At 35.1% G+C, this 11624-nt stretch overlaps 1 protein-coding gene across 1 annotated transcript; it reads right to left on the reverse strand.

Moving 5' to 3' along the window:
- Positions 1-383: 383 nt before the first annotated feature.
- On the reverse strand, positions 384-7912 carry LOC141390214 (acyl-CoA Delta-9 desaturase). Its single transcript, XM_073962990.1, has 5 exons — positions 7086-7912; positions 2284-2599; positions 1819-2155; positions 1411-1754; positions 384-1342 (listed from the first exon to the last, which is right to left on the reverse strand). The coding sequence occupies exons 2-5, from the start codon at positions 2597-2599 to the stop codon at positions 1092-1094; spliced, it is 1248 nt and encodes a 415-aa protein (XP_073819091.1). The 5' UTR covers positions 7086-7912; the 3' UTR covers positions 384-1091.
- Positions 7913-11624: the final 3712 nt, after the last annotated feature.

An 11624-nucleotide genomic window follows, 5' to 3' on the forward strand; every position in this document is an offset into this window, starting at 1 on the left:
CGATATATATTGATAGAAAATAAGTCCCAACATGAGATCCAAAATGGTCTATGTCGGTCCGGTCATATATATTGGTCTGTTCCAGAATCTGCAAGAAGCTACTATTTTTTGCTACGATAAATTTTTTTCCTTAATGTTATCGACAAAAATAGCAAAAATTAGTAGCTTCTTGCAGTACTGGAACATACCATATAAAATCGACTAAATAATGGCTTTACCAATCTTTCTAAAAATGCCCGATTATGTAAGGCATGTCCTGTGGTGAATATATGCTTTCTATTTTGTCAAATTGCGCCCTATTTTGTACAACGTACATTCTTAAAGCTATTACAACGGTCAGTAATGCGGACCGCGTCGGCTTGTAAAGTATAAAGAAAAAGATATTTTGTTCTCATGTTTTATATATTTTTTTTAATGATTTTCTGTTTTTTCTTTCTTGACTCGTTTTTTATAATTATGCGTATATCAAATTTTTGGTTATTATGTAAATCGGAATGTACAAATGACATTAATGCAACTTAAATCTAAAAACGAACATACTTAACACTCTAAAGAGAGGGCCTATGAATCTTTATACCTTACTTCTCGTTTCTTTATACAACTTAAAGAAAATTAAATTACAAACAAGTCAGAACAGCATGCCCGGAGCATAGAACCGGTTTGCCGCCCAGTGGACCGAATAACAATGGTACTTACATAACTACAATTTAAAGCTAGGGATGTCTAGAACTAGAAAGACCTCTTCGCAGATTAAATCTATAGGTTACTCTATAAACCATAATGTGTGCCAGCGTGTGTGTGTGTGGATATGTGTCACGGTGAGCGACTTAGCGATAAGGTACGAAATGAATATCTATGTCGGAAACTTATGCGACTTTGTGACAGTTTGGAAAGCAACAAACACCAAGTTGAGGAAAATCACTGTAGTCGCTATACTCGTGGGCATAATGGGATATAGGGGAATTTACCAAATACACGATAGCCCCTGAACCTTACTGATTAATAGGTAATGAAAGAGGATGACAAAGCCTCCGACAAGAAATGTTTAATATCTGCAGGTTACACTCTTTCACTCTGTTTGTCAATGTGAATTAATCGTCCTTCTTCTCAATAATCTTAGCACACTTGCGGTCCTCTTCGCTAACATCCTTGTCTTCCCAGCCCCAGATCATTGTCTCTTCATTGTCGTGATCTAATTTGGCCAACATTTCGGCAGTAATTCCGTTGCCAGTGGTCATATTGTTATTCATGTCGGTACATGAGGGATGTGATCCGTCACCCGTGCGTTGGATACGTTTAAGGAGCATTTCCTCGGAAACGGTCTTCATATCATAAGCTTGACCTATGTGAATGAAAATGTGGTTGGTCAATACGCATTTTAAAATAATTGGAGAGAAAATCAAAACCTACCAATTTTTGCCATCAAGTTCAAGAATCCGGTGGTCCAATTGTAGTAGTTGCCCAATTCAGCAGCTTTGTAATCCCAAGGGAAAACATGATGATAGTTATGCCAGCCTTCGCCAAAGGTAATGCCAGACACAACTTTGTTGTTAACGGAACTGATAAACTTATCGTATGGTTTCATGCCGTAAAAGTGAGCAGCGCTATTAACCAACCAGGTGCCGTGCAAAGAGATACAGTAGCGCAACATGGATCCCACGAAGAAGCACACCTTCAATGACGATCCCAAATAGTAATAAGGGAAAAGAGCAGGCAATACAAAACAGCATATTGGCATAATTACGAAATAGTACCTATGGATGGATAAAAACGATGAAAATCGTAGCTACAGCTCGTTTACCTTTCATTATAACTCACTTCTTTTGGAACATCACAACGGGATCAGCTTCCAGATCACTCATGTCGATTTGTTTGCCCTTCTCCTTAACATCGGGATGTTTTCTGCATAGCAACCAACCCATGTGGGCAAAGAAGAAGCCACGTCTAGAGTTGTGGGGATCTGCATCGGTATCGGTGAATTTGTGATGTACACGATGATCGCGTGTCCATTCGTAGATACTGTTCTGGAAGGCCAGGGACTGACACAACATCAAGAAGATGCGCAGTGGCATTTTGGCCTTGTATGCGCGATGAGACCACAAACGATGGACACCAGCGGTAATACCCATACCACCCAAAAACAGACAAATGTATGCTGAAATGTACATATTGACAATCAAAATTGGTTTGAAATACATATATGCATACATACATATGTATGTGTGCACACACACACATATATCTAATTAATATTATACTTATCAACACTTAGGGGATACTCACAAAGTGCAAATTCCAAGTAGGCGTTTTCGGCAAATATCAGATATACTCCATACAGGGCTGAGCTGTGCAAGATGATGAACAAAAGGATATTGTGCCACACAATCTCCATTCTATATGGTTTCTTTTGGGCGACATCCTGTTTGTTGCTGCTGGTAACTTTGGCAGTGGTTGGTGTTGCTGTTTTTGTTGTACTTCCTACGGCAGTAGTCGTTGTTGTTGGTACCGCTGCACTTGTGGCTTTGTTGTTATTGGGGTCAGTGTTGCTTATGGCCGTTTCGGCCAAGATAAAAGTGCTTCCAATTATATTTGGTGCCATCTATAATGTTTTACCAAACGAAGACAAAAATGTAAAGTAATTCACTTCAAAGATAAGTTATTTCTTCTACACACACAAACATACATTCTCCTCATTACACTCTAAAAACCAAACCTAAGACGTTTATCGAATGCAAACCTCAGAATCATAAACGTCTCTTCTCTACATCTTTGGAAATCCAACGAATGATTGATTGTTAATGAGCTGTGGTGTTTTGGCTGGCATACCGAACTAATTTGTATTCACTTGGCAAATCCGATGTTTAATGGCTTCAATGAAATCATTCTCAAAACTTTGTCAGTCGTGTGTCTTAAAATAATAACTACCATCCAAATTAAAAGTTATCATCAGCTTTATTTAACCTCCTCTCAAATATCCAAATAAAACAACAACAGAACTATCGAAAGAACGATAATAAATAATTCATTGGAAAATTGATGAGTGCGGCGGGTCTTGTCGTTTGCCGTTAGTTCTAGACCACGAAAAAGGCAGATAAACCGGAAGTAGATTGAAGTGCGAATATTTGCTTCGATGTTTTGTTATGATAGGAAAGCACAAAAGCATCCGTCTCTACATAACAATCTTGTTTTATACTTCCTGTACGTACGACTTTAATGTGTTTGGTGAATAGTTTCAAGCTCTTAAATTCCACGTCGTCATTAAATATCTAGGAATGAATATTAATGCGTAGTTATGCTGATGAAAGTGTGCCAAGAAATGTTGGAATGGTAACTATCTTGATATTACATAAGTCCTATTTTATTGCAACAATCGTACCCGAGGAAATGATTAGAACCTTTTAACACAATTCCTATGTAATTAGATGCGATATTTCTTGGTGAAATAAATAAATCAAGGGATATTCGGATTAAAAAAGGATTCAAAACAGAATAGAATGGACAAAAATAAAAACATATATAGTAGGGTATCTGACTACAGGATATAGAAATGTAATGGTAAAGTATTTCTCATTATGTACCTATTTTTTATTTTAAGAAAAATATTATCAACTTCATAAAATACTTAGATTCTTGGTGACTGTAAGATATTTTAAACATAACGAACAAATATTTCAAAACAAGAATAAGAATATATGCTTCAGCGCCACCTTGAACTCATTCTCCGATCAATGTACATATATATGTTTTATGTTAATGTCGATGCTATTCGCATGCATCTAATCTGTGAGTGAAACAGCCAACAACTGGTTAACCTTTCATTGATTGAGCTTAGCGACTTCAATACGGTTCATGCTACTACCTTGGCTCAACGAAGAAAACACAAACAACAAACGTATTTAAATGTGAATATTCATTGCAATTAAGTCATTTGCATTGACATAAAAACCAAACAGCCAGTATATTTTCATATATCGAAGTTGTATTCTTCCACAGTTAATTGTTATCTTTGCATAAATATTAGTTTCGATGCAATTGTTTTAAATTTTACTTTTATTTGTTTTTGGTTTTGAGAAAGTATTCATTGTTTTGTTCAATAGTCAATATTTCTTTGGGCCACTGTACATATACAAGTATTGCAAGTGTTTGAAAAATTATTTTCTCTTGTCGATGGATATGAACTTGAGCATTATTATTCTTATGGAACTGTGTCAATGACATAAACTACATCGTTGTACAACAATATTTCCAAAAGTAACTATGCATTCTCTCATGGTATTGTTACAGAGAAAAAAAACACTTGCCTACCTAAGATTACTTTGCCAAATGTTCTTCTGTAGTGTAAATTCAAAAAAAAAAAAAAAAAAAAAATAGAATTTGTTACATAGTGTTATTGATTCGAAATCGAACTTGATAATTGCGAAGTACTAACATTGAATTTTTCATCTTAAACTGGTTCCACATTTTGGTAAGGAACATTCTACATACATACATATGTATGTATATCTTCACATAAAATTTGTGTCTCAATGAAACAAATACCTACATTTAGAAGTAAGAAAATATGAAATATACACTGTTTATATTTTTAAATATTTAGCTAATTATTGGTTTACTTCCAATTAGACTCTTCTCTACCACCATTCGTATTTCTTGGATTCTTTCTTCCAAGATTTGTATAAAGAATTCAAGGTTCGTTCTGTCTAACCATTCTATGTTTGCATGTATGTATGATTCTATTGAAACGCTTAATATATTGCTTGTTCTAACGACCAATTCTTCTGAGCTGACCGTCAGTTTTTAGTAGGTTTTGGGTGCTTTTTATCTAAGTGGTCAAGGTTGTCCACCGTCATCATCGCACATACACATACACAGTATTTATGATATTTATTTTATATTCTAAATGAATGATAATAAACAATAGTGGCTTCCTTGTGTCATCTACACACGCACACACATCAGACATTATTATTATTATTATTTGATATTTCACCCAAAGATGGTTATAGGGTTATGTGCTGCTATTGTTCGATTTCAAGTGCCTTTTTTTTCCGGGTTCTTGTTCTGACGCAGTCGGGCGTCTGCTCTGCTCGATTGTTAGGTTTTAGGAAATCATTTAGAATGCTTAACACACGTCCACGATTCTCGTGCGTTCAATGTACGGAATGTTTTTTTATGTTTTTGGCCTGTAAAGTATTGATATGCAGAACGCCAATGGCTTCGAAAAGTATGTATTGGCATACTTAAGTAGGGCTTTATTGTGTCGAGCGTTGAATTAGCTAGCGAATGTGTATGTGTCAAATGATGCGTAATGAGAACTCTTTTTTAGGTAAATTGCCTTATTTTGCACCGTACCGTTTCTATTTGAATACACAATTATTGCTACTGTTGTTGTTGTTGTTGTGGATGAGGCTTTTACTGATCAAGTCTTTGTAGAATATTTGAGCTGGGATTTATGAAAGCAGAATTGCCTCCCAATTTTCTATACGACTAATTACTACATACATACATATATCAACAAACATATTTGTTTAGTGTGTATAGCTGTCCTAAAAGCCATTTCCATGGGCGTACAGAGATTTCGTACTCCGCTTTGAAAGTATTTTAAAAGAAAAACACAAATTAGTGACATATTTATATGTACCAGTTATCAGCGGTAATTCAAATTAGTTTATTCAAAGATAGTATAATGTGCTGCATATTAATGTTAAACGAATGATGTTTTTACGTATAAAACAACAAAAAAACAGAACCCAACAGAAGCTTTGCAGATACATGCTAATAAAATCCGTGTATACGGTGAAAATCATCTGGGATGAAATATATGGATTTAGGGATATATTCCTGACCAATGATGTTGTAATTAATTGACCGGCTAAATAATATAATTGCGCTCTCTTCCTTTACGTACAAGAGTCTTCCAGCTTTAGCACTTTTTACTTGAAAAGTGCTCCCTTACTTCAAATATCACGCTTGGTATGGGAGCAGGGGCTCAATTCTGTTTCTATGAAAATGTGAAATGAAAACTTTTATAAAGGAGAAAACTATCAAATAAAAAAAAAACTTTATAAAGAAAATCTTTTTTCATTTCAAATTTTCATAGAACAAGAATCCAGCCCCAGTTCACAACTTTTACTACTTTTGCCACCTTTATCATTTTGAAAAGGAACAGACCAAATGTTGACACATAAAATTATGTCACCATCTGGTATACTCTAACGCCACCTAACGAATTGCACTAGCAATAAATTGTCCGGTATTTTTAAATTTAAGTCTGACTTTGTTTTGACTTTTTGTTTGATTTGATACAGTAGTGTATCTAAATGTTAGATGAAACTGAGGTATGTCTATGAACTTTTTGTGGTCAAATATTTTAGAGAACGGGACATCGCCGTCAATATGTACACCTTTTTCTAGCTATTTCTGTCGTTATCTGAATTTTCTATCTTACGACATTTTATCGTCAAAGTGAAAGCAGTAGAAACAATGTTAGGGTTTCGTGTGCTTCTTTTTACTTTATAATCTTTAATTCGTTTGTTTTGGAACTAGTAGTTTGAAATTATAGCTGGGAAGCGATAGCATTCTTTCATTTGAACTTTGCAGCGTTATCCTGATTTAAGGGGATTTATTTGGTGTATATGCAATGGAAAAAACACCCCTCAGTGTAATGTTGACGACATTTCCTGAGTATTTCAGACATGTAAAACTTCTATACAAATGGTGTCTTATGACAAGCCGCTCGGACTCGATAAACAGTAGATCCCATATTACTCATCGATTTGAGAGAAGTCTCCCTAGTCCTTTCTCTAAATCCAATACTACGGTAACGTACTATAAAATCATGTTAATTTTTATATATTAACAGCTGCAAATGTCCAACTTTCTTAAAAACAATTATATATTTTCGTGACCCAATTTTTGCTGGATGTTAGAAATCCATAATTATAACAGGATTCTTAAAACTTTAGTAACAGACTTAAATGTTGCATTGATGTTTGGTTTCCTTGTCATTATCTGTTATCCACTCTGAATGCACATCACATCTACTTATTTTTTTTTATTTATTACTTTTTGAAATGGGTAATTACCTTAAAATAATGTTAGGGGTTATCCTTTGGTTTTAAAGCGGGAAACACTTTTCTTTTAACTTTTTTACAAATATTTTGTTCTTGTATTTGTAAAAGTATTTACTGTGTTTTGTTGTTGTTTATTTTTAAACGTTTTTACACTTCTGTCTTTTCATTTGATACACTGTATTATCACAAGGATTTGTTTTATTTTTTATCGAAATGTCCGTATCCGTATCCGTTGATTCTCGTTGTGGCTCGTTACGCGGCGTGAATATATTTTGAAATGCTCACTGCACGAAGTCAGCTCGCAAACAATTGAACTTTGCGTAATTACACTGAATTTTAAAGACTTTCAATTGATGTGTGAGAACTCTACGTGAGCTTGTCGTGGTATTCTATTTCGGGACGTTGTCTTGGCGAGCATTTATGAGTGTGTGTATGTTGAATACTTCTTGGTGATGAACACAAAGGCGACACTGCGATATGATTTTATGGACTTTTCAAATTTGGCGTTGACTTGTCTCTTGATTTCTAGAGGAAGCAACGTGTTGGACGGTTATCACGTTCACAGCGAACTGCACGACGTTGTGCTTGGAACCTGGGGTTTTCTTAAAGTATCGACACCTTAAACCTCCGACATACGTACTTTCTGCTATCTACGACCTCAAGGGCTTGTTTGACGGAAAGATTTTGGTGGTTTTGTTGTTGCTGTTGATCTATCTCACTTCTCGCCGACCCATTGGTAGTAATTTTGCTTTTGTATTTGTTTTGTTATGCGCTTTGCTTTGCTCTAATGGCCTAATGCTAATATTGCAGATTCTTTCCACGCTGCTGTCGCTAGTGCTTACCTGAGCCGAAACATACACATATATTTGCTCAGTCGACGTTGTTTCTTTTCAGCTTTGATTGTCTTCGGTCAAGTTGATCTTGTATTCTTCAACCATGCTATCGCCGCTGGCGGGAGGGGGAAGTATTTGTACGACACCGCATTGGTATTTCCCTTTGTTTTTTGACTGTTTTGTTGGTGGTTTGGGTGTTTTCTTCTCTCATTGATGTGTGCTATGGTCGTAGGTTCTATGTTTAATTGGTCAAGTACAAACATATGTATATGTATGGATGAGTGTTTGTACCGATCTATGTTTTGTTGTCGAGATGAGTTCAGCCAAATGAACACCTTCGACAACAATCACGAGATTAGCAATTGAGTCCATGTGCATGCAAATGTATTCTTGAGAAGAGTTTGCAGATCCTCACTTTTGCCGCTTTTGTTAGAAATAATTGGTCAAAAACAATGGCAAATGTGATTACCATTATAATTTGGTGGCCCACCTATGGACTCAACTACTCCAAACGATTTGCCCAAAAGCAATAGTAAACGTGATTGACATTACAAATTGGTGGACTTCATATGGATTCCTATACTTCAAACGTTTTGTAAGTCCCGATGGTTCTATTTATATTATCTTGTGAACATATTTACATATGTGCACATTGAGCAAATAAAGTAATGGGTTAAAATTATGTCGCATTTTCATAACTGATACCAAAATAAAATTTTTAGGTGGTACTATAATTCTTCCATCAACTAAATGTCAAAGACATAAATATGTAATGTAATCTTACATAAATTTATAACATATGTAACAGAGTTGAAATTTTTATACGCAATTTACACTTCGCTTACAAGGAATAGTACCCATACTTTTCGTTTCTCAACTTATGCCTTAAAATGAAAATCATATTCATTTTAGTATAATTGCAGCTATTATTAAACTGATGTCTCAACCATTTTATTCTTTAGAGACATGCATTGTTGTGTTCAAACACCCTCACTAGCAAAAAGATAAATTCCGACATAACAAATCATCATAGCTGAATTAATTATTAAACAATATTGTTGTAGATATTAATAAGTTAAAATTTTTTTCTCTGGTGCAGGTGATGCGACCTTAGGATCACTTACAATATACAAAATTCACTCATCAGATTTGATCGTACTTGTTAAATGAAGTTGATATGTTTTGAATTTTTGGATCAATCCCTTTCAATATCTATACACATTTCGATGATTCAATCATAGGGCAAAGGATGCCGTCAACAGCATCATACAATGCGGAAAACCTTTAATTGGTTTACGCTTATGGATTCCTATTTATGTACTACATTCGATTTCAGCAATCCCCTATTATAAGGTCTGTACGATAACCTAACAATTTGTAAAAAATTTAATGACAATTTTCCTTATGTTGTTGGCGAAATTACAACAAAAATATTTATTTTTATAAAGGGATTTGACATTTCGTATTCGAACCACGACTATGGGATTAAGCCTCATTATTTTGAAAAACAAAATAGAAGTCGTCATCCCAAATAAAACGCCAACCCTCCTGAAAATTACAATCACGTATAAAGGATTGAATTTATGTAAAAAGAGGGCAATGGAAACGCGATTTAGTACGCGGAATTGTTAAATAATGTTTTTGTCTATTGTCTAGATTCGTTAGATTTTGCGAATTCACGCGGGTTTCAAAAGAAGATAAATTACACTTCACAATTTTTATTTTAAGAACATTCACGCTTAAATTTTTGGATTTTGGGTTCCAATTACCAGGTTATATACCAAACGAAGATATACTCCAAACGACGTAAAATGCGAGTTCTATAATCCCACAATTAGTTTTGAATATTAACTGCTGCGCGTCCACATTGTTAAAAAACCGAAATATCGGATTCAAACGGCATCCACTTAATAGCTTAGACACATTTTTGCCCATTATCCACCATTGATGTCAACGCAGCATCCACGTAAACTATGTTTTATGGTCGATATTATGAGATCTCTCCTAAACAAACACTTCATTATACCCTCAACATTTAGGCTAAAGATGGTATTTACACTTTGATACGACCAAAAATGTGCCTAATCAAAATAATGTTTCAGATAATTTGAAGCCGATTTATAGGTCCACTCCTTCTGGTACCTCCCGCACTAATGTTCAAAATTGTTCTGTAAAATGGTGTGAACAATAACTCACGAAGAGAGCAATCGATTTGGTCCAAACATCGTATTATTCCTTCCAGATATAGATCGGTTTCGAATATGGACTATATCAGTCCACTCCTTCGGGTACCTCCCAGCAGGATGTCCTTGCGGCCCGGTTTGGACGCGCAATGGTTCAGATATCTATTTTCCTGGCAAAAATCCCAAAGTTTTGTCCTCACCGATTGTTAATTTCAAAACGGCAATGGATAGTAATCATATTGAAACTAAAGAAACCAAAAATTAGGTCATAATATTGGAAGTTGTTCAGTTGTTTGTCTTTGTATTTCCTCAGGTACTAAATTGTAATGAAATTCCAACTTTAGCGGAGTTGAACTTTTAGAGAGCAATATGTAACAAGGTTTGGTATTAGTAGAAAGATGCCCGAGAGTGTCTTCTTTCAGCCCGTCCATTTAACTATTTTTATATGAGTTTTATGAAAACCCAAGGAGTATTTTGTTTTATTATACCCTCAGCATTTATGCTAACGAGGATATATGACGAAAAGTCAAAAAAAATTAACATTAATGAAGCCAAGGTTTGCACTGTTATAATTCGCGAAATATTGCAGTGTACTACGAAATATGACCATAGTTGGATCAAACAAAGTGTTTTTGATCAAAGCTCAAACATTTTGCTATAAAAGTTAATTTGCGCGGAAGCTATGACCACGTAAATAAATAATAATAGATAAAGAACGTTGAAGCAAACGAGTTTTTTTACATCGTTATTTGATTGGCGGTTAAACCGTTTAAATTACGGATATCTGTCCAAAGTAAAAGTAGAAGAATACAAAATGTAGATTACACTTCTAATGTATCACATTTCAAAATTTCCACTGCATCCACCTTTTATGGATGCTGACATTATGAAGCCAGATTTTAGGTGTTTTTTGTATTTTTGATCTAACTGCAACCACATTCGGTTATTTCAGGAAACATATAATAGGATTAAAGTGCTCGCGATTACGCATAATTTGATATGTATATTGACTATGTAGCCCAGACAGCACCACAGTAATCCACTGCCAAAAAACCTATTTTTTTGGTACAGTACGGATCAGGATCGTGAAAATCCATCCACTAGAACGGCGAAAACAGCAACTACAAAACCCGAAAAATGTTTTTGAAAATATCGCGGATTTAATCGCGTTTTCTGTGGATCATTTCCTTTTCAATGAAGAAACTGACACATTACTCACGTTTTGCGAAAACAGCAGTTTAAAAAATGTAGTGGCATGTGAGCTGCATGCGATTTATCCCAAAAATAGCGTGTGATGCTACATTCACGGTTCTTGATAGATTTTATTGAAATAGGTTTAGATCGATGTATTTTTATACCCTCAGCCTTTAGGCTAAGGAGGGTATATACACTTTGATACGATGGAAATGTGCCTCATCGAAATAATGGTTTTAGACCCCAAGTATGTTTGGACGAAATGTGTTTCAGATAATTTGAAGTCGATCTAGCCATGTCCGTCCGTCCGTCTGTCTGTCTGTCTGTCTGTCCTGCTGGCT

The sequence above is a fragment of the Musca autumnalis genome, unplaced genomic scaffold (genome assembly GCF_047663935.1).
Source record: "Musca autumnalis isolate F117 unplaced genomic scaffold, ASM4766393v1 scaffold_1, whole genome shotgun sequence".
Taxonomy (NCBI): domain Eukaryota; kingdom Metazoa; phylum Arthropoda; class Insecta; order Diptera; family Muscidae; genus Musca; species Musca autumnalis.

What these genes read in the sequence shown, in the direction of transcription:
- LOC141390214 (XM_073962990.1), bottom strand. Translation starts at nt 2,599, where the DNA reads ATGGCACCAAATATAATTGGAAGCACTTTTATCTTGGCCGAAACGGCC. An exon ending in GTTGTGATGTTCCAAAAGAA is followed by an intron (nt 1,755 to 1,818) that starts GTGAGTTATAAT and finishes ATCCATCCATAG; the next exon opens with GTACTATTTCGTAATTATGC. An exon ending in GAACTTGATGGCAAAAATTG is followed by an intron (nt 1,343 to 1,410) that starts GTAGGTTTTGAT and finishes TCATTCACATAG; the next exon opens with GTCAAGCTTATGATATGAAG.